The 24,226-nt window shown below is 39.7% G+C and overlaps 1 protein-coding gene across 2 annotated transcripts in view; it reads right to left on the reverse strand.

Annotated features, from left to right (window-relative positions):
* HEPACAM2 (HEPACAM family member 2) overlaps positions 1-24,226 on the reverse strand; it is a 173,362-nt gene that overhangs the window by 105,473 nt on the left and 43,663 nt on the right. For both annotated transcript variants that reach the window (XM_073629605.1, XM_073629606.1), the window contains exon 2: positions 4,002-4,358. In XM_073629605.1, coding sequence (XP_073485706.1) covers positions 4,002-4,358 — 357 coding nt within the window. The remainder of the gene's footprint in view (positions 1-4,001; positions 4,359-24,226) is intronic.

Consider the following 24,226-nt stretch of genomic DNA (forward strand, 5'->3'; position numbering starts at 1 on the left):
TGCCCTTGTCTTATCTAATGCCACCAGACACCCGGCCATCTAGTGACAGAAGAGAGAAGTGCAGCAATTCCAGAATTAGGGTGAAATCAATGGACCTCCTATCAATTGGCCAAGGCAACTATCATTTGGCAAATACATTTGATAGCAACCCTGCCTAAACATCAGGGTGCTACATACATATCGTGAGAAGTTCACAATGTGCTGTGAAACTAGAATAGTTTCAGCAACCTGTACAACTGTGCAAGGCTAAAGGGAAGGCCAGAGTTCAGTATGTAAAGAACTTTTCTTATTTGGTTCCTCTTGGCCTTTTAGATATACCATTTATATCTGTTTAATGATTGCAAAAAATACTTTTACCTCTTACTAGAAATCCGATAAATTCCTGTGCTCTTTGACGGTGCTGCATGGTATCAGTTACATTGTTCCTAGTTATTTCTGAGGACTTGCCCCTCTATACTATGGAGAAGAGGAAAGAGGGAAGTTTTGTAGTCCTGACCTGTTTCTGTTGTCCTGATACAGTACAGTAAGTGCATCTTGTCACCCTAGCATAGAAAGTGTGTTACCAGCAGAATGACCAGGTGAAAATAAAGGTAATAAAGCCCTAACAAAGAAAACTAATGCAGCCACCACATGTAAGGACTGGTAAGTTCCAATATATTTATTAATTCATCTTTAATAATATATTAATTTATAATATATTTGTGTTTTTAGATTTATATACATTTTAATTAAAAAAAAAATCCTGTCTATTGCTGCCACCATACCAGAAACCAGAAAAACAAATTAGACAAGCCACAAACCCGGATCATTTTACAGCAGCCCTAAAATGATTCACAAGCTGCAGCCAGCCTGGAAATACAACATATTAGAACAGCAAACTTCCTTAAAGTAGTAAAAAAAAAATTTATGTGTGGTATAGAAACAAAATAAACACAGCTCGATGCAAAGCCAACTGCATATAAAAATGGAAAAAAAAATAAACACATTTGTAGTTTTCAGTGTGTACATGAAATACACAGAACTGCTGGACTGCCAACGACTAAAGGTACAGAAAAAAAAAAAAAAACAAGAAAAAAAACAACTTCATCTTAGTCAGATGATGCCTTAACCACAACACCTACTATATACTGTATATTGACAGTATCCCAATACATGTAAATAATGATATAATGTGTCCCTTCCTTACATAAATAATATTAATATACTGCAGGATAATAATATAAATTATATATATATATATATATAGGGCTTTTTTTCCTCAGAGAATAGGTTCAGGAACTCCCCTTTTCAAGTCACCCCTTGTCTTTGCCCCCTATCCACCTCTGAGCACCGTCCCTTGGTTCCATCCTCTACCCACCTTCCTGTACGGCCCTTTTTAGAGAATACATAATCAAGTATCATTTTGTGGTGCTAAGTAATTTGTATAGATTTTATTAATAAGCATTAAGGTATACACCCTTCTTTCAACAATAGATCCTCCCTTTCAACAATAGACCCCCCGGCAACAAAATGACCCTCCAGTAACAAAAGATCCACCCTAGTAACAACAGATCCACCCCAGCAGCAATAGACCCCTGTCAGCAACAACAGATCTCCCAGCAGCCAGCATCAATAGACCCTCCAGCAGCCAGCAACAATAAACCCCTCTATCATCAGTAGATCCCTCCCAGCAACAACTGGCCCCCAGCAACGATAGATTCCCCCAGCAGCCAGCATCAATAGACCCTCCAGCAGTCAACAACAATAGACCCTCCCATCAACAATAGATCTCTCAGCCCCCAGTACACCCCAGCACCCTTTGCCATTACATACATTCAGTGCAGGAGGTGCCGGAACTGCATTCCCCCACGTTCCCGCTGAAAAAAGCCCTATATATATATATAATATATATATATATATATATATATATAATATATATATATATATATATATATATATATATATATAGGGCTTTTTTCAGCGGGAACGTGGGGGAATGCATATATATATATATATATATATATATATATATATATATATATATATATGTTTCACAGCCATATTCAGCACAGCATGACAACTCTAATGCCCCGTACACATGGTCGGATTTTCCGACGGAAAATGTGTGATAGGACCTTGTTGTCTGAAATTCCGACCGTGTGTAGGCTCCATCACACATTTTCCATCGGATTTTCCGACACACAAAGTTTGAGAGCAGGATATAAAATTTTCCGAAATTCGGAAATTCGGAAATTCCGATCGTGTGTACACAAATCCGACGGACAAAGTACCACGCATGCTCAGAATAAATAAAGAGATGAAAGCTATTGGCCACTGCCCCGTTTATAGTCCCGCGTACGTGTTTTACGTCACCGCGTTCAGAACGATCGGATTTTCCGACAACTTTGTGTGACCGTGTGTATGCAAGACAAGTTTGAGCCAACATCCGTCTGAAAAAATCCTAGGATTTTGTTGTCGGAATGTCCGAACAAAGTCCGACCGTGTGTACGGGGCATTATACTAAACTGCAAGGTCAGCCGGTTTGCCAGACAGACTAGTCATCACATTACACTCTCAGACACGACCAATTAGCACTCCTCCCGCCCTCTCCATTTCCAATGAAATTATAAAAGTAGGTAAAGTGTAGTAATTTAAAATTATTATTTTAATATATGCAAATGATATAATGTGTCCCATGCTCATTTAATATACTTATGTTTATATTATTATACTATTATTATTATTATTATTATGTATTAATTAATATATATTATTATTTATCTATTAATATCATTATATAATTTTCTAGTACTGTGGTAATAATAATAAATTATATTTAATTGCTATAATATTTATATTATTATTATTTAGTATATGAGTGAGGGACACATTATATCCAATGCATGTATTGTAATAATTGTGGGGTCACTATAGTGTGCACCTGGGGAGGTTAAAGTGATTGTAAAGTCTCGTTTTTTTTTTCTATTAAAATAGCAAACATGTTATACTTACCTGATCTATGCAGCTGGTTTTGCACAAGTTCGCCCAGATCCTCCTCTTCTCTGGTCACTGGCTGGAGCTCCTGGTCCCTCCCTCCTGTTGAGTGTCCCCACATCAAGCAACTTGCTATGGGGGCACCCGAGCCAGGCTGCAGCTCTGTGTATCCATTCAGACACAGAGCCGCGGTTCAGCCCTGCCTCCTCTCTCTCCTGATTGGCTAACTGAGTTTGATTGACAGTAGCGGGAGCCAATGGTGCCACTGCTGTGTCACAGCCAATCAGGAGGGAGAGACCCGGACGGATGAGGCATTCGTGGACATCACTGGATAGAGATGGGGCTCAGGTAAGTATTAGGCTGGATTCACACCTATGCAGTTTTAGTGCTTTTTGCATTTTGCAGATTTGCACTACAGTCCATTTAACATTGTTTTCTATGGAACACGTTCTGTAGTGCAAATCTGCAAAATGCCTAAAGCACTAAAAATGCATAGGTATGAATCCAGCCTTAGGGGGGCTGAGAGGGGCTGCTACACGCAGAAGGCTTTTTATCTTAATACATAGAATGCAATAGGATAAAATAAAAACCTTCTGACTTTACAATCACTTTAAGGATTACTAATTATTATTTATTTGTAATTGTTTTTTATAGATATAATTTTATAACTAATAAATTGTGAGCCAAACCACAGAAGTCTTGTATTAACCTTGTATATTCCATCACCTTCTATGGTGCTGGTTTCTCTATATAATGCCAACAACTGAGGCCAAATGCATAACACATAGTATCCAATACTGGAAAGGAATACCTAGGGCTGCCCCAAGCATACCTCACCCCTATCTTTAGATTACTTTGATTGAGGCAACCTTCCATAATATAACATAGGATCCAATCACAATTCATCGCTCAGTAATGTAACGTCAGAAAATCGAGTTGCTTTTGGTAAACCATCTTTTCACATCACATCCTGTTCTGTTTGCAAGTTACATGGAAGGGAAGATATTATATGACGCTCTGCCACTTACCATCCACTGTGACGTCAATCTTCTGGATGGCTGAGACTGTCGTATTCCCCTTTAGGTTCACCTTCACAATATAAGTCCCCTCGTCGCTTTGATGAAGTGAATAAATTAGCAGGGAAGCATTGGGTGGATTTATTGTAAGCTTGTTTTGAAGTTCTAAATCCGGCATCACCAACTGGTTAATGGAAGTTATCAGATACCTGGCCTGGGCCTGGGACCGCTCCAGTAACCAGATGATTTGGACGCTTGAGGCAGACTGGTTGACTTCATAGGAAACGGGAAGGATGAGCGGCTGTCCTTTGATGCCATGGATGACTGGAGCCGGAACAGTGAGCTTCAACGTGGAGCAAATGCTTATACCTTTGATAAGACAAAATAGAAATTTATGATGTATAATAGTGCAAAAGAAAGTGTATCACCTACATTCCTATAACAAAACAGAACGATGATAACAAACTCCACCCGTCACAGGATTTGCATCTCTTTTCATCAAGTTCTTGGATTTACAATGATCTGCCATACAGTACAGTCATGTCTGGCAGGACAGGAGATCTGATACCGTTCAGTAGCACTTACAGGTTTTGTCCCTCCCCTGGCGTGTGACTGGACAGTGAAAAGAGAAGAAGCAGAGTGATGAGCTCATCTTCCAGGAACTCCACTTTCTTTCCTATCAGCATGCTTCTTGCCAGGGGTGTAACAGGAAATCATTGGGCCTCATAGCGAAATTTTTTATTGCCCCCCCCCCCGGATGACCTTTCACTATAGCACATGGCAATGTCAAGTGTGACAAAACTGTCATTAATCTTAACATATAGGATACCTAAATCAAGGGCAGGCAGCAAGACAACATAGACACTACACTACTAGGGACTCCTCCAAACTCATATCTAGCTGAACTCATGATCCTTTTTCACTCCAATAAGTTGCAGGCCGGGTCATTCCCTTCCAGTAGTTCTCGTAAACAAAGGTGGGTTGCGCATTGGAAATGACCCAGTTTAATGGAGTAAAAACCAGTGCAAGTTTGGAGTTAGGCCAAAGATGAGTTTGGAGGACACACAAGCCTATCTCTGCTAGGTACCAGTGCTGTGGATAGATGTTGTCAGGAAAGAGCAACAGTGTAGGGAATTAACTTTTAACCTTCAATTTCAAATGAACTAGTTGGGGCACTAAGTGACTCAGTTGCTTCCCAATCTTTTTCTGCATATTAGATCTAAAATCTGAGGGACTCCAAAAAGAAAGCAAGTGCTAAAAATAGAGTTGTAGTAGCACTAATAATAACCACAGTGATATTTTAAATGCATATTTATTTATTAGCTCTCTTGAACAAGATTACACTATAACCTTTATGCAAACTTGTAGGGCAGCCCATTGACATTGTAAGTAAGCCTCCGAAGAAGTCATGTCCATGTCAAAGGTTTATAAAATTACACAGCTTGGGGAAGCAAAGTACAGTGCTATGGACAGAGTAACATTACATTTAAGCCTCGTACACACGATCGGATTTTCCGCAGACAGAACCTCAGACTTTTGTCCGAAGGCGTGTGCCTGGATTTTGTCTTGCATACAAACGGTACACAATTGTTGGCCAACAAACACGAACGTAGTGACGTACTAGACGTACTACAAGCCGAAAAAGAGGAAGTTCAATTGTCAGGCGCCACCCTTTGGGCTCCTTCTGCTAATTTCGTGTTAGTAGAAGTTTGGTGAGTGTTGATTCGCGCTTTTCATTTCGCACTTTTCAGTTAGTTTCTGAACGGCCGTGCGTCAACCAGCCATGTTGCGGAATTGGAGGAGATAACGTGTTATTTATTATTGGCCTTGGAGTTATTGCTTTGACCCAAGTCCAGTCCAGGAACAGGAGGAGGAGGAGTTCTTGGACCAAAAATTGGTTGCTTTATTAACCACTTGCCGACCGCCGCACGCCGATGTATGTCCAAAGTTTGGCGGCGGATATTGTTGTTATGGCAGCAGCTAGCTGCCATAACCCCAGTATCCCCGTTTTTGTGCGGCGGTCGGCTTTCAGATAAAAGTGGTCTCTGCAGCGGATTTGCCGCGAGATCACTTTTATCGATGGCGGGAGAGGGGGCCCCCCTCCCGCCGCGATCCGGTGCCCTTCGCCGCTTACCAGAGCCGTCGGTAGCGGCAGAGAAGATCGCGTCTGTCTCCCTACTGTGCCTGGAGACGAGTGAGGCTAAGATGGCGCCCACTCGTCTCCATGACACATCACTTCCGCCCATACATCTTAAAGGCACATTTTTTTCAATGTCATTTTTTTAAATGACTTTTTTTTTGTTTGTTTATGTTTGCATTTTAGTGTAAATATGAGATCTGAGGTCTTTTTTACCCCAGATCTCATATTTTAGAGGTCCTGTCATGCTTTTTTCTATTACAAGGGATGTTTACATTCCTTGTAATAGGAATAAAAGTGACACATTTTTTTTTTTTTTTAACAGTGTAAAAATAAATAAAATCATGTAAAATAAATAATAAAAATATATATTTTTAAAAAAAAAAAAACCCCGTCCCGACGAGCTTGCGCGGAGAAGCAAACGCATGACTAGCTCCTGCATATGAAACCACACATGTGAGGTATCGCTGCGACCGGTAGAGCGAGAGCAATAATTCTAGCCCTAGACCTCCTCTGTAACACAAAACATGCAACCTGTAGAATCTTTTAAACGTCGCCTATGGAGATATTTGAGGGTAAAAGTTTGACGCCGTTCCACGAGCGGGCGCAATTTTGAAGCGTGACATGTTGGGTATCAATTTACTTGGCGTAACATTATATTTCACAATATAAAAAAAAATTGGGCTAACTTTACTGTTGTCATTGTTTTATTCAAAAAAGTGAATTTTTCAAAGTGCGCTTATAAGACCGCTGCGCAAATACTGTGCAAAAAAAGTATTGCATTGACTGCTATTTTATTCTCTAGGGTGTTAGAAAAAAAAACAATATATAATGTTTGGGGGTTCTAAGTAATTTTCTAGCAAAAAAACCTGTTTTAAACATGTAAACACCTAAAATCCAAAATGAGGCTAGTCCTTAAGTGGTTAATTGTGACCAATTATGTCATATGCCTTTGCTGCGGAAGCTCCAGGAGAATAATCCGGATATTTTTCGGAATTATCTCCAGATGACGGACCCTACTTTCACCAACTCTTGGCATTGTTGACCCCCTATATTAAGAAGCAGGGCACACGCATGAGGCTTTTATTTTATTTTATTTTTTGGTTGAATAATAATGATTTGATTTGGTATATTTTCTATATTTTTGGATGCCTAGAATGCACTTTTTGGTCAAGTTCTATTGGCAGATAGCATGTCTAATTTTATTTGTTTTTTTTTTTTAATGCACTATAAAAAAATTGTGGAGAATAATACTTGGCTATGTGTTTTACTTCAAATGACAGTTTGGGAGTAGGCAGTTACATTTTAAAAAATACAATGTAAAATTAACACCAACATAGTTGTATCTTTGATCTTAAAAACTACGGGATAATGGTGTTGTGGTAAGTTGAAACAAAAAAAAAAAAATAACAAGCATAGTAATATTATTCTTGATGTCACTAGAAAAAAAAAGGCTTTGAAAATTTGTTTGCAATAACTCCATCATTATCACCAGCAAATCAGCTTCATTATTATCCCATTAAAGAAGAAGAGAATTGTGCGCTGCATTTGGAGATTTCATAATTTGCCACGTCACGAATGTTAACTCTCCATTACGAACGCTAGTTTACAAGACCGACCTTTCCTAGCTTGTCCTTGCTTCCAAGCATGCGTGTTTGTACTTTGGACTTTTGTCCGACGGACTTGTGTACACACGCTTGGAAAAAACGGTCAGATTTTCTGCCAACAGCCTGTCATCACAGTTTTCCCGTCGGAAAATCCGATCGTGTGTACGCAGCTTAAGAGTACCAATGCAAAATAAGAGGACAAAGGGAGGTAGGGATTCAGGAGAAGCGAGTGACAAAGTAGGGAAGAGAAGGGGTAGAGGGGAAGGGGCGATCCTGGGGTTTCCAGGTATTAAAAGTTGGAGGTCTAATAGATAGAGGAGGATATGGGTCATCTTGTCAAGGTTCTAGGAGGGAGAAATCAAAACCCGGTGAAAGGAAATTGTCAATTTGTGGTTGTTTGGTGTATTTGGGGACACTATCTTGTAAAGTTGCATCTGTCTTGCCATGTATCATGGCTTTGGTGTTCCTATACTTTGTTTCGATGAGGCTAAACCTGAGGGTTTACCAGGCCCTAGCTACAGTTTGCTTAGATGTGCTAATGATTTGTAGGAGTACTCTAAACTGAATGGTGATGTATCCAGGGTGTTGGGTAAGGAGTGCTATTGAAGGGTCTGGAGAGAGATTTTCTTCAGCAGTGTGGTGAGAATAGTAATGATTTTCAACCAGAAACTGCTAATTATGGGGCATGTCCACCAAATATGCAACAGAGTACTCATTGCATTGCAACCCCGAAAGCATTAAGATGGGTAGGTAGGAACATATTTGGCAGTCCTTGTGGGGACCAGGTACCACCACGAGAGTACTTTGTATGAGGTTTCCAAGGCAGCTACCTCTACATTTTCAATACATGTCACAGTGGGAGAAAGTTGTGTTTTTGGTTTTCTCTGGATTCTGTAGTCCCGGATCGGGGCCTGCAGCTTGAAGGCTCTAAAGTGTATTAAATGGGATGGAGCTTTCAATGCTGTGCCTGGATTTTACCAGGTGCCAGCTGCCTGTGTGAGTACACAGGTGTGCAGGTCGTTAGATACTCAAACCTGAGGATAGCTCAGAGCGCCCAGTTTGGAGACAACTCCCATATTGGAGACAGGTCTCACCCAGGGATCAGAGGAGTCAAGAGACAGAAGATCTCCATTAGGGGTCAGAGGAGTCCCAGCCAGGAGGTCTTGTTCCAGGAGTCGGGTGAGCTCCCATTGGGGTGTCAGAAGAACCCCTATCCAGAGGCCAGGAGTGGGTCCTGCAGCAGGGTGCTGCAACTAAGGGCTAAGCGAACTAAGAGAACCAGAAGAGGCGGGCAATACAGTCAGTGGGACTGGTAAGAAGAGCAGCGGTGCTGCTGACAAGGGAACCAGTTGGCTTGGTATTTTCGGTTGACTGTTCAAGTTGATGTGGAAGAACCCCTGAGTGGGCAACTGATGTCTATGTGAATTTTTCATTTTGCTTAATAAACATGGGCTGCCATGCCCTAAAATACAGTTTGGACTGGCGCAACTCAATGGGAAAAAAGCATATGCCCCATGAGTATAATCACTCCAGTACAACATACATTACAACAGGGGCCTCTAAACATTTTAAACAAAGGGCCTGCTTATTGTCCTTCAGACTTTAGGAGAGCCGGACTATGGCCAGTGGTAGTAGAAATTTTCCTGGCATCAGTGGGAGTAAACATCTCTACATTTGGTATCGGGGGGAGGACTAGTGCCCCAGTGGCATGGCAGTGGGAGATATAGGGGTTGATTTACTAAAGGCCAATAGACTGTGTACCTTGGAAAGTGCAAGTGCAGTTGCTCCAGAGCTCAGTAAACGAAGTAAAGCTTCACTTTGCAGAGAATACCCAATCACATGCAAGGAAAAAAAAAAAAAAACAGCATTTTTGCTTGCACATGATTGGTTGATGAAAGTCAGCAGAGCTTCTGCTCATTTACTAAACTCTGGAGCAACTGCTCTTGCTGTGTGCAACTGCACTTTCCAAAGTACACAGTCTTTTTGCCTTTAGTAAATCAACTCCACAGTGTCCCATTGTTGATGTCAGTGGGCAGAATAGTGTGTCGTATCAGTGGGAGGTAAAGTGCCCCAAGGGCCAGATAAAGACAAGCAAAGGTCTGCATCCAGCCCCTAAGCCACCGTTTGGAGACCACCAGCATTACAATCTGCTATAAATAATATTAAGAATACAGGACTTTAAGGATACCTATATTCAAAGACATCTTTACAAAGAGCACTAAAAGTCTGAAGCCAATTATTTTTGCCCACATTAAAACATTTTTTTTAAATCATATTCAACAAGGTTAGGTGGAAATACAACAGGAACTCTATTTCCTCATCTATACAGACAATGTCCTCCACATATCTCAAAAACCTGCTCCTTGGCTCATACATAATATATCTACTCGATTCAGATATTCAATTATCCTTGCATTTTCAAGCCGATACTTGCAGAGGGATGAGACCAATTCACAACACGTTTCTGAGATAATAAATCTGTTTCTTCAGAAGATAAATTGGAGGTAGTAGATAACTTAATTTTTGTTTTTTGCACTCAATCAGTCAGGTATTCCATCCAGCATCGTCCTGTACGTAGGGAAAGGGGGCCGCAGGGGATATAAAAATCTCCAAGGACCAATATAAATAAACCAAAAGGAGAAAGTCAATGAAACATCCACAAAGAGTAGCTCCCAGCTGTGCACTGTATTATCAAAGTCAGTCAAAGTTAGTCCAAAGTTTAAAAGTCAGGACTGATACAATGATGTGGATGTAATATATATATACATATATATATATATATATATATATATATATATATATATATATATATGAAAAATCACAAATACCCATAAGTATTGAGCCAGGAAATGCAGCACCAGCTGATATGTTAACATTGAATGTTCAGATTCTTGCATAAGCTTGGTTAAGACCGGTCCTCCCTAAAGTGTTTGTAAACCCTTACATATACCCAGTGAAGTGACTGGCCTCAGCCGATACACAGAGATAAAACAAATCCTCCTACATAAGTTGTACCTGTTTATCTGCGGCCCTCTCTACAGCCATTCGAAGTGCACAGTTTATAAAACTTTTCTTCTTTTTTTTAACTTTTCTTTCTGCTTCAGGAGGCAGGGGGGAGGTTATCAAATGTCACATACTGCACAGCATAGAGCAGGGAGCTGAGTGTAACCTGAGACCTGAGTGGAGGGAATGGACACATCCACCTCTACACAGTTTTATAGGGTGTCAATCGACTTATGAGACTGAGTCAATCGGCTTCTGTGTGCTGGAGGGGGTTGGGGCCATCTTCCAGGATTACTTGGTGTTGGCCAGAAGTGACTAATGACTTTAGCAGAGGGTCAGAGCTGACAGAATTCACACTTGGTGCTTTGGATTGAGGCAAATATACACTGTAGAGGGATATCCATTGTACATTATTCATTTCAGAGGTTTACAACCACTTTAACAAACTGCATCCCAGTTCCTATGTTTTTGTGCATAGGATGTGGAAGCAAGGTAAGCAACTCAACTATGCACAAAAACATAGGAACTGGGGTGCAGAAAAATAGCAGCAGGTGCTCTGGACTAATAAGTCAAACTGTGAAATATTTGGCTGTAGCAGGAGGGAGTTTGTTGATGAAGGTCTGGAGAGCGGAAACATAATGAGTGTCTGCAGGGAACAGTGAAGCATTGTGGAGGTTTGCTTTCCAAAAAATGCTTCTAAACTCAACTGTCTAGAAATGACTATAAACGCCCCTGTGTACATGTACTGATAAGATAACAGAGGAGAGTTCAGGGGCAGCTGAAAAAAAACACCCAACTGCTCCTAAACGTTCGTTTACCAGCAGCAGTGTACATAAAACCTTAGGCTTCATGTACACGGGATGTTTTTACAACCTCTCCTGAACAATTTAACTTGACAGATAGTAACCAACGTTTAAAACGTCCGTTTTGCTGCGTTAACAGGCCGCGTTTATTGGCGTTTTGCCACGTTTGCGTTTTAGAAGCATTTGAAAAAAATATATATATTTTCTTTTTTTTTTAAATAGCCAAGAATGAAAAATGCCTGTTATTGATACATGGCTAAATGCGAGTTACCGCGTTTAGCCGCGTTTAGAAGCATTTGGTGCTTGAAATGCCTCTAAACTCAGCGTCTGAACTCATTTTTTTGCTTTCCAAAAAAGCCTCTAAACTCAACTGCCTAGAAACGACTATACACGCCCCTGTGTACATGTACTGATAAGATAACATCGAGGAGAGTTCAGGAGTAGTTGAAAAAAATGCCCAACTGCTCCTAAACGTCCGTTTACCAGCAGCAGTGTACATAAAGCCTAAAGAAGAACAAGGAGTCATGGAAGGGATGGTTTGGCCTCCACAAAGCCCTCATCTCAATATCATGGAGTCTGTCTGGGATTGCATGAGGAGACAGAAGGGTTTGAGGCTGCCTACATCCACAGAAGATCTGTGGTTAGTTCTCCAAGATGTTTGGAGAAATAACAACCTACCTGCCAAGTTCCTTCAAAAACTGTGTGCAAGTCTACATAAAAGAAGGCAAAGGCTGGTAACCCTAAATATTGATTTGATTTGGATTTCTCGTCAATTCATTTACTTTCCATTTTATTAGTTAATAAAAATAAACTATTAACACTATTCTATATTTACAGCATTTTTTTCTCACCTGCCTAAAACTTTTGCACAGTACTGTATACATATGATTGATGTCCATAACAGCATCACAAGAAGCGTGGACTAGCTGAATGGAAATGGTGTCATAGAGAACACTCTTCTCTGTCTCATTTTACTTGGCAATGATCTGCTCTCAGCAGAAAATGCTTCATACTGTAGAAAATTCCAATGTCTAACCTGTCATTACTGAGCTTCATCTGCAGCGCCCAGCACAGTGAGATGAATTGTACAGCGATGGACGAGCTGAGAAATATTGACACTGAACAATAGAGAACGATCGCAGTCTGTTTACACTCCTCTGTACCCGCAGACATAATCTGCAATAAGACCATCATGAATTAGACATGGGGACACAGAAGACAGAGCTGGAGGTGTGCTCTTCTTTTATTTATGAGACAAAAACGAATTGTTTGCTTTGGGCAGCAACTCCGCTTGTGATACAAATGTAATGGAGTCCTTAGTAATCCTGTGTTTTATCTATACAGCTGAGCAGTGTTAATTTCGTAGACTAAAACGATTAAAACATTTTATTCGACTAAATGAATATTATTTTAGTCGACTAAAACAACTGAAATGACTTAAAATACGACTAAAACTAAAATGGCATTTTAGTCAAAAGACTAAGATTAAAACTAAATTGAAATTTGACATCAAAATTAACACTGGTCTGTAGTGCATGTTCATACCTCAATGCCATAATAAATAACATATTCAATTTTTCACTCCAGCAGTATATAATGAGTTTGCAAATTGTAGAGAATTGTTAACTAATGCATTACAATTGAATTACACCGATTAGATTTTAGACGACTAAAATGAGTTTTAGTCGACTAAAATATACTGGAGATTTTAGTCGAGTAAAACGTAGGACATTTTAGTCGACTAAAATGTACTGGAGATTTAGTTGACTAAATACGACTAAATCTAGCTATGAATAAGCACTCATCGTGAGTGTGAAACGTGTCAGCTGTTTTTGTACGCTTCTGCTGTTATGTTTTGTGTTTCTTCATGATTCAGCTTTTCAAATAAAGCATTCATCATTATACCGGTGTGCGGCTTCCAGCTTTCCTCGATTTGCCTAAATACGACTAAAACTAAAACAATTGCAGAAGACTAAAATGGGACTAAAACTAAAATGCCATTTTAGTCCTAAGACTAATGCCCCATACACGCGGTCAGATTTTCCCGATGAAAAAAGTGCGATCGGATTGTGTTGTCGGAAATTTTCGATCGTGTGTGGGCTCCATCGGACTTTTTCCGACGGAATTTCCGACGCACAAAGTTTGAGAGCAGGATATAAAATGTTCCGACAACAAAATCCGATCGTTTAAATTCCGATCGTGTGTGCACAAATCCGACGCACAAAGTGCCACACTAGCTCAGAATAAATTAAGAGACGAAAACTGTTGGCTACTGCCCCGTTTATAGTCCCGACGTACGTGTTTTACGTCACCGCGTTCAGAACGATCGGATTGTCCGACAACTTTGTGCGACCGTGTGTATGCAAGACAAGTTTGGCCAAAAATCCTCCGGAAAAAGTCTGATGGATTTTGTGGTCGGAATGTCCGATCAATGTCCGATCGTGTGTACAGGGCATAAGACTAAAACTAAATTGAAATCTGCTGCCAAAATTAACACTGGAGTTGAGCGGTAGGGACGCAGACAAAAAGTAAGCAAGGGAGAGGGAAAGATCAAGACTGTAGAGTGCCTTGAAAAAGTATTCATACCCCTTGACATTTTCCACATTTTGTCTTGTTAAAACCAAAAAAGTCAATGTATTTTATTGGGAGTTTATGTGATAGACCAACACAAAGTGCAAGTCTTTTTGGGGATGTCTCTACCAGCTTTGCGCATCTAGAGAGTGATATTTTTGCCCATTATTCTTTGCAAAATAGCTCAAGCTCTGTCAGATTGGATGGAGAGTGTCTGAACAGCAATTTTCAAGTCTTGCCACAGATTCTCAATTGGATTTAGGTCTGGACTTTGACTGGGCCATTCTAACACATGTATATGCTTTGATCTAAACCATTCCATTGTAGCTCTGGCTGTATGTTTAGGGTTGTTGTCCTGCTGGAAGGTGAACCTCCGCCTCAGTCTCAAGTATTTTGCAGACTCTAACAGGTTTTCTTCTAAGATTGCCCTGTATTTGGCTCCATCCATCTTCCCATCAACTCTGACCAGCTTCTCAGTCTCTGCTTAAAAAAAGCATCCCCACAACATGATGCTGCCACCACCATTTTTCACAGTGGGGATGGTGTGTTCAGGGTGATGTGCAGTGTTAGTTTTCCGCCATACATAGGTTTTGCTTTTAGGCCCAAAAATTCAATTTTGGTCTCATCTGACCAGAGCACCTTCTTCCACATGTTTGTTGAGTCCCCCACATGGCGTCTTGCAAACTGGAAATGGGGCTTCTTATGGCTTTCTTTCAACAATGGCTTTCTTCTTGCCACTCTTCCATAAAGGTCAGATTTGTGGAGAGCACGACTAATCGTTGTCCTGTGGACAGATTCTCCCACCTGAGCTGTGGATCTCTGCAGCTCCTCCAGAGTTACCATGGGCCTCTTGGCTGCTTCTCTGATTATTGCTCTCCTTGCCCGGCCTGTCAGTTTAGGTGGACGGCCATGTCTTGGTAAGTTTGTAGTTGTGCCATACGCTTTCCATTTTCGCATGATGGATTGAACAGTGCTCTGTGAGATGTTCAAAGCTTGGGATATTTTTTCCTTGTCAAAAGAAGTTTATTGAGTATACAATGTTATAAAGATACATAAAGTAAGTTTACAAGGATCTATAAAGTAAGCTTATTGTTTTACAGTAGGGTTTATATAGGTAAATATCATGAAATTTTAAATATTAAACATTGGGTTCACGTAAACCTAAATTAAAGATATATATCATTTCCTTAGTTACTTTTGTAGGTATTTAAATGATTTATACCTACTATACATATTGTTTACAAGTAGGGTGTATATAGGTCAAATAAATTCTGATAATGAGCTTTAATCGTAAGGTGGAGAAAAGGAAAGAGAAAGAAGAAAAAGGGTTGAAAGGTAGAGGTATGGTCCACAAGGTTGTCCCGCTCGTCAGTTTATTATTCTTTTTAGTTCTCTTTGAAGCCTTAGAATGGGTGTCTCTGTAAGTCATTTAATCTGTTACCATGGCAACAGGACAGAGTCATTGAAGTTTGACAGGAACTGTTGTTTTATCCAAGGATGCCAAAGTTTTTCAAATTTTGGAATTTGATTTTGATCGATGGCTACCATCTTAGCATGGGACATTGTATTATTCATTCTGTGAATTGTTTCTGCTAGTACCAATGTAGGAGATTTCCATGCCTTGGCCACTGTTTGTTTTGCAGCCGTTATTAGTTGGATCATAAGTTTGAATTGAGAGAGTGTTAACCATTCCGGTTTTAGATTAAGTAAAGTTAAATATGGATCTGGTTGTATTATTTTTTTAAATATTTTAGATGCAATCACGAAGACTTCCTTCCAGAAGGTTTGGATTACTGGGCACGTCCACCATATGTGTAAATATGTGCCTATTTCTGGGCATCCTCGAAAACAAAGAGCTGAGGTATTAGGTGAATATTTTGCCACTCTAGCGGGTACAAGGTACCAGCGAGTTAGGACTTTATAATTTGTCTCCAGTGCTAAGATGTTGGGTGAAGATGACTTAGATGTGAGCCATATGTTAGACCAGTCTGTGTCTTCTAAAGTTCGTCCCAGGTCCTCCTCCCACCTCTGAACGTAAGAGGGTCTATTAAGATTTGCTACTCCATATAATTGATTATAAAGTGATGAAATTGTACCTTTAGCAAATGGATCTTTTGTACAGATTGATTCAAAAATGGATAATTGGGATAATGGTGTATCCCCCTTTAGGAATGGTGTATAGAAATTTTTGATTTGGAGATATCTAAATATCTCAGAGTTTGGTAGATCATATTTTTCTCTAAGCGATGGGAATGAAAGGAATGATTTAGATGCTATGAAATCATTTAGTGTCTGAATGCCTGATGTTGTCCAAGCTTTAAAAGAATTTGGGTAGATCCATGCCGGATAAAAGGCCGGATTTCTGATAAAAGAAAGGAGAGGATTGTGTGGAGATTGTAACTGATATTTTGTTTTTAGTTTATCCCAGAGAGATAAGAAGTGTTTAGTTATGGGATTATGAATTTTAAAGCGGTCTTTAGGATCAAGCCATAATAAATTTGATATTAATAGAGGGTCATTTTCTGAAGCTTCTATAAATACCCATAATGGGATTTCCTGTTTTGCATGGTATTTGGACAGACTGGCCAAATGTGCTGCTCTGTAGTAGTTAGTAAAATTAGGGTATCCCAGGCCTCCTTTATTTTTGGGAAGATATAGTGTGTGTATAGGTATACGTGGTTTAGAAGAGCCCCATATAAACGAAGTTGCTCTTTTTTGTACTATTCTCAAAAAATAGGAAGGAATTGGAATAGGGAGGACTCTGAATAGATAAAGCAATTTGGGTAGAATAGTCATTTTGATTGCATTAATCTTCCCTATCCAGGATAAAGGAAGTTGCGACCATTGTTTTATTAGATTTGTGATCTGTCTTAATACAGGAGGATAATTGGTTGAGAATAAGTCAGAATGAGATGCTGTTAAATGAATTCCAAGATATGGGATTGATTTTTCTGCTCATGTGAATGGGAGTGCAGCCCTAGCCGGGATCAATTCCATGTTTGTGAGTGAAATATTAAGCACTAGGCATTTCTTAGGATTAATCATAAGGCCGGATAGGGCTGCAAATCCATCAAGAGCTGGTATTAAGTTAGGACCAGAGACCTGTGGTGATGATAGAAAAAGTAATATATCGTCTGCAAATATACATAATTTGTGTGTAATACCTCCTACTTCAATGCCAGTTATAGTTTGGTTTGTTCTGATGTATTGGGCCATGGGTTCGAGTATAAGGGCAAATAATAAGGGAGATAATGGGCAACCCTGTCGGGTACCTCTTTCGATATTAAAGCTTTCAGATTTGTATCCAGCATATTTAATATAGGCTTTGGGTTTATTATATAATGCTTTGATCCATGTTAAAAAGTGGGGTCCAAAACCCCATTTTTGTAATGAATATTGCATATATTGCCAGGATACTGTGTCAAATGCCCTCTTAATATCGAGAGATAGAAAACATAAAGGGATTTTCCGTTTTTTAGCAATATGTGCCAATAACACTGCCCTGCGCATATTATCGCCTGCCTGTCTATTTGGCATGAAGCCTACTTGATCTCTATGTATTAATTTTCCTATAATGCTATTGAGGCGTTTTGCTATTATTTTTGCTAATAATTTAATATCGAGGTTTAACAGAGAGATAGGCCGATAATTCACACAGGAAGTATCATCAGAAAGGGGTTTTGGGATCATACAAACAATTGCCATTAGTGTTTCTTGCCGAAAAGAATGTCCATCTAGAAGTTTGTTAAAAGTTTCAGTGAGAATGGGAGAGAGTATTTCTGAGAATGTTTTATAGTATAAAGCCGAGTAGCCGTCTGGGCCTGGTCTTTTGTTAAGTTTTAGGTCTTTTATGGCGTTAGCAACTTCATCTATAGTTATAGGCTCATCCAAACTGTTTTTTTGATTCTGAGATAACTCAGGTAAGGTTATTTTTGAGAAGAAGGATTCAGCCTCTGTAGGATTAAATTCATTGTTTGTCTTGTATAAAGTTGCGAGATGTGAGTGAAATTTATGGACTATTTTAACTGGATTACAAGTGTAAACATTTTTTGATAATTTCAAACGTATTGGTTTGAAAGATTTGTTAGTTGAATTTAATGCCTGAGCCAAATATGTACCTGGTTTGTTTGTATTCATGTAGAAATTGTGTTTGGAGCGTTTGAGGGATTTATCAACTGACTCAGTGAGAAATAGATCGTATTCCAATCTAGATTTTTCCAGATGAGATTTTGTACTCTGAGATGGATTATCTTGAAATGATATGTAGGCTGCATTAAAATTGAGTTCTAGTTTTTTTGCTAGATTTTTGCGTTCCCGTTTAAATAGTGCCATTTGTCTTTGTATTGTACCACGCAAGACAGGCTTATGAGCTTCCCACAGTGTTATTGGGGAGATGTCTGTTGTATTATTAATTGATATGTATTCCTTTAAAGCTTGTTCAATGGCCATCTGATGTAGTGGGTGTTTGAGCATTATGTCCGGTAAGTACCACGTTGGGTCATGCGCTTTTGGTATGGCTGAGGCTATAGTAGTGTATACTGCATTATGGTCAGACCACGGAATCGGAATTATATCTGATGCAATAATTTCTGGTATCATTCCTATTGTTAGAAAAATATGATCTATTCTGGTGAAGGTTTGATGAGGGTGCGAGAAATAAGTGAATTTCTTTTTCATTGGGTTACTTTCTCTCCATGAATCTACCAGATTGTATTTGGAAAGAAGTTGAGAAAAAGGTAATCTAGAGGTTATTTTGGATGGTGTAAAAGGTGATTTATCTAGAAATGGGAGGAGGACCTGGTTCGAATCCCCACACATTATCACTGTTCCTATTTTGTGTGTATTAATCACTTGTAATATATGTGAGAGGAATGGTGTAGGTTGTTTGTTAGGAGCGTAGTAGGAAATCACCGTGATTGCTGTATCCATTATATAACCCATGAGTATCAGGTATCTACCTTCTGGGTCTTTAATTTCTGATGATAAGGTGAATGGTGTGGATCGGTGAAATGCAATTAGAGTTCCCCTTTGCTTGGTACAGGCAGAAGCCGTGTAAATTTGTTGATAAAAAGGAGAAATATATTTTGGAGTAGAATCTTTGGTGAAGTGTGTTTCTTGGAGGCATACTATGTGAGCCTTCTTGTTATGGAAAGTACGGAAGGCTTTGGTCCTTTTTTGAGGGACATTTATTCCCTGAACATTCAGGGAAAGTATATTCAGTGGTGCCATGGCAACAGATCAAATAGTTTTGACTTACTTTTTGTTATGCAGAGCTGACTGCGCAGATCAACCTGTGTGGACTGAAGAGATGAATAGACAGAAAAGAAACCAGTGAATTCTGGAGTAAAGAGTAAACAAAAAACATATGAGATTAGATGATACATTGTATAAATTATTTTTTGCAAGTAATCACAATTTACCCGTGAAAGAGAATAAATATCTCTCTCAGGGGAATAAGTGCCTTCGTCACACTCCCACATAATATGATTGGGAGAATGAGGAGGGCTAATGGGGGTACACGGATCTTCCGCTTACAGGAGAGAAGTGCTATGTCAAAAGACATCAAAATGAAAAAAAAAGAAAAAGCTTCCATTACTTCTGGATTATTGAACATATTTGTCCTAAAAAGTAATAAATCTATTGTTATTACCTGATAATATATAACTGAACAAGAATTTCCTTATTTCACTTATATATTCTAAGGCTATATGAATCAGAAGTAATAAGAAATATAACTGGAATGTAACATGATCCCACACAGTGTGTGACTATCAGAATGCAGTCACATTCAGTTATAAATATAGGTTTTTTATAGAGAACCATCTCTTAGTATAATAAATGAAGAGATATCAGGAATTAGGATGTCAGTCCATTGAATCTACTTGGTCCATGGATGATGTGGCATAACGGCCTCTTTTGTGAGAATGATGATTCCCATTTTGTTCTGTAATTTTCTGGGTGCTGCCTGAAGGTGAAGATGACGCCATTCTTCTGCGTGTGGGAGTGTTGCTGCTTGTGGGTTCTGTCAGATTTAATTTTAAAAGGGCTTGTTGTAGTTCATCTGCTGATCTGCTTCTGTAAATTGTACCTTGGTAGTTAAATCTGACTAAAAAGGGGAAGCCCCATTGATACATAATGTTGTGGCGTTGCAGTTCCATTAGTTGGGGTTTCATGGATCGTCTTTTAGTAATAGTAAGTTGGGATAGGTCAGCAAAAATTTGATAATTGTGTCCTTGAAAATTAAGTTCCTTTTTTTCTCTTGCAGCAATTAGTATTTGTTCTTTCGTTCTGTAATAATGAAATTTTGTGATTATATCACGTGGGGGTCCATCTTTCTTTTTGGCTGTGAGGGCTCTGTGTACTCTGTCCAGTTCTAAACGTTCAATAGGGATATCTGGCTTTAGTTCTTGTAATAGAGCAGTAATAGTAGATTGCAGGTCTGTCACAGTTTCAGGTATTCCCCTTATGCGCAAGTTTGAACGTCTGGCTCTATTTTCGTAATCTTCGAGCTTAGTTTGAAGTATTAAATTCTCTTTTTTTAATTGTTCCAATTCTGTTATATTTTCTTGGGTTGTAATTTCAATTTCATCCATTTTTATTTCTAAGGCTGCGGTGCGGTTTCCCAGCTCTCTTATTTCTTTGGTTAGGCTTTTTGTTATTTGGTCTGAGGTTTGTTTTAAAGCCTTATGAAGCATCTTTTCAAATTGTAATAATATTACTGGGGATACTGAGGAGGCTTGTGGAGAAGTTTGTGAGAGGATTTGTTCTGTATCTGACTCAAATGGAGAGTCTTGCTGTGACATTTTCTGTCTGTGAGAGCGCCCTGATGTTGTATCTTGTGAGGTGACTGGAGCTGCTTCAGCTGCAGTGAGTGCCTGTGAGCTCTTTGTGAGGTGATTTTTATTTCTGCCACGGTTTTCTCCCAGTACCATATTTCCTGCCCAAACTTTCACAGTTTATTCCCTGGGGCAAAAAGGTTCAAATGGATACCTTTTGAGCCTGCAGGCTCCGCTTTGTCCTTCTCTTCTCTCCTCAGCGGTGTGGAGCTCTAACAATGCATGTCTGCTCCGCTAGGCTCCGCCTCCTGCCCCTCAGCTTGGGATATTTTTTAAAATCTAACCCTGCTTTAAACTTCTCCACAACTTTTTTCCTGACCTGTCTGGTGTGTTCCTTGGCCTTCATGAAGCTGTTTGTTCACTAAGGTTCTCTAACAAACCTCTGAGGGCTTCACAGAACAGCTGTATTTATGCTGAGATTAAATTTCACACAGGTGGACTCTTTACTAATTAGGTGACTTCTGAAGGCAATTGGTTCCGCTAGATTTTAGTTAGAGGTATCAGAGTAAAGGGGGCTGAATACAAATGCCCCACACTTTTCACATATTTATTTGTAAAAATTTGGAAAACCATTTATCATTTTCCTTCCACTTCACAATTATGTGCCACTTTGTGTTGGTCTATCACATAAAATGACAATAAAATACATTTACGTTTTTGGCTGTAACGTGACAAAATGTGGAAAATGTCAAGGGGTATGAATACTTTTTCGAGGCACTGTACAAAGCCAAAGCTATTTTATTTTTAGTTTTTGCACACAGTAAAGGGTTAAAACCTCTGTCAGGTTTTTATTAACCCCTTTGAGTCTAGGGGTAAAACAAATGTTAATGCCTAAGCACAATTTTGCAACTTTGACATTTGTGGGTAAAACTGTACAGAGCATCACAACTAATTTGTGCATCCAGGTGCATTATACCGCTTTTTTTTAGGACAAATCGGGCTTTCATTTGGTGGTAAATGGTAAGGGATATCTCCTGATTTTTTCTTTATTACCAAAGGAAAACTGGCCTAAAATAATAAAAAAAAAATTTATTTTTTAATTTTATTTTAGCTGTTTCTTCCTACTATCATAACCTCCTACCAAAGAGCAACCCAAAATAAATTGTCCTGCTTCTGACGATCGCAGCGATACCCCATATGTATATGTTAGTTGTTGTTTGTAGTACAGCCCAGAACAATAGTGAGCATTTTGCTTTTTTTTTTTTTTAATCCTACCTAAACCACACTGGGGCTGATTTACTAAAGGCAAATAGACTGTGCACTTTGCAAAGTTGCAGTTGCTCCAGAGCTTAGTAAATGAGGCAAAGCTTCACTTTACAAAGAGTACCCAATCAGGAGCAAAGGAAGAAAACAGCATTGATTGGATGATGGAAGTCAGCAGAGCTTCTGCTCATTTACTAAGCTCCGGAGTAACTGCTCTTGCAGAATGCAACTGCACTTTGCAAAGTGCACCGTGTGTTTGCCATTAGTAAATCAACCCCCTATAAACACTGACATGAACACTAATTAAATAAAACACCTGCTCCCCCCCCCAAAAAAAATACTGACCCTGACCTTAACCCTGGCACTAATCTAGATCAAACCTTGATTTAGGTATTTTTTTTTTTATTTCTTTTCTATTTTATTTTCTTACACACAGTTGGTGTTTTTTTTCCTCTCTACAAGGAGAGAGACAGGTACGATGCATCTCCCTCCTCCATTCAGAGAAAAAACATAGGGGCGGGCTTTACAGTGACTGATCACTATGAAAGCCAATCAGAGGCTATCACAGCGATCAGGTGACCTGGATTTGGGAGATTCCAGTCCCGATCATTCGTACAGAGCTGTCGGTGAGTCCCCGGTTTTTGTGTTGTGAGTGCGCCGTGCTCCCAGCGCAAAGACAGATATGCAAATATGCAGCCCCATGGCGTTAAAACGTCAGTGGGAATGGAAGTGGGGGTAGACCTCTCCAATGCAGCCCTGGATAGCAGTAAAAACCTGACAGGGGTTCAAGCCCTTTCCTACTTTATCAAGAGCACGGAAAAAAATCTTGAGGTTGATTTATTAAAATTGGAGAGTACAAAATCTGGTGCAACTCTACATAGAAATCAATCAGCTTCCAGGTTTTAGCCTGGGTTCACACTGATGCAGGTTTGAAAAGCTGAACTCACACGATTTCAAACCGGCAATGCAGTCTGACTTCAGGGGGGGGGGGGGCATTTGACAGACATCTGTGCAGGTTCCTGAACATCTTGTCTATTCAAATCGCCCCCCTAAAGTCGCCAAAAGTAGTGTGGGAACTACTTTTGGGAATTGGTGCGGTCCCGCAAAGTCAGCGCCGCACCCATTCGGACGGTGCCACTGCCGGCAACAGTAGTGTATTTAGGTTTTGTGCTGCCCTAGGCCTGAGTAAACTTGTGCACCCCCTAATTTAAATATGACCCACCCTTCCTGTCAAGGCCACACCTCTTGCTGTTTAAGACCTGCCCTGATATTTTCGAGTGGTGACACTAGTTCTGTTTGGCTATGGGGCAGGAAGTGAAGGGAAATCTCTGCAATGGGACAGGGATAAACTGACAGGGGTTATAACCCTCCCTTACTCTATCCAAAATGGAAAAAAAAAAAAGTGTTTAAGCACAAATTTCAGATAATTTTATGAAGAGGACTAAGAAGATATAACCATGCCAATGGTGCGACAGAAAAACATATAGCACCGTGAGGAAGGTTTGTGGTCCAGGATGATAGACATGTGCGCCGTCAATAAATTTGTTTCGTTTAGTTCCGTTTCGTATTAGAATGAATTCGTATTTCGTAATTCGTGTCCCGAAATTTCGAACTAAATACGAATTTTTGTTAGGTTCGTTAACTTTTCGTAACAATTACGAATGTTCGTTATGATGAATTTATCATTATGAGGGGCTCCCACCATCCCTGTGCTGTGCTGACTCCCTGGGTTTTTAACTTTTAGGTTTGTTAACTTTTCGTAACAATTACGAATGTTCGTTAGGAATTTGGATCCGAAATTCGTAAAGGAAATTTTGTGTTTCGTACAGAATTCGGAAGCATAGCAATTCGTATTTGGGATCCTCCCATTTACGGAAATTCGTACGAATTTTTGATTCGTACGAAACTAATCGCACATGTCTACAGGATGATAGGACAGTCAAAATTAGAAGCGCCCCCCCCCCACACACACAGTTGCTGATTGCCGGCCGCCCGCATACCGGAAGCAGTGCGGCCGCTTTATGGGGGCGCTAGACTAATTTGCCTCTCAGCCCAGTCCGCCCCATAAGACTGGCGC

Source organism: Aquarana catesbeiana, linkage group LG05 (genome assembly GCF_042186555.1).
Source record: "Aquarana catesbeiana isolate 2022-GZ linkage group LG05, ASM4218655v1, whole genome shotgun sequence".
In the NCBI taxonomy this organism is placed as follows: domain Eukaryota; kingdom Metazoa; phylum Chordata; class Amphibia; order Anura; family Ranidae; genus Aquarana; species Aquarana catesbeiana.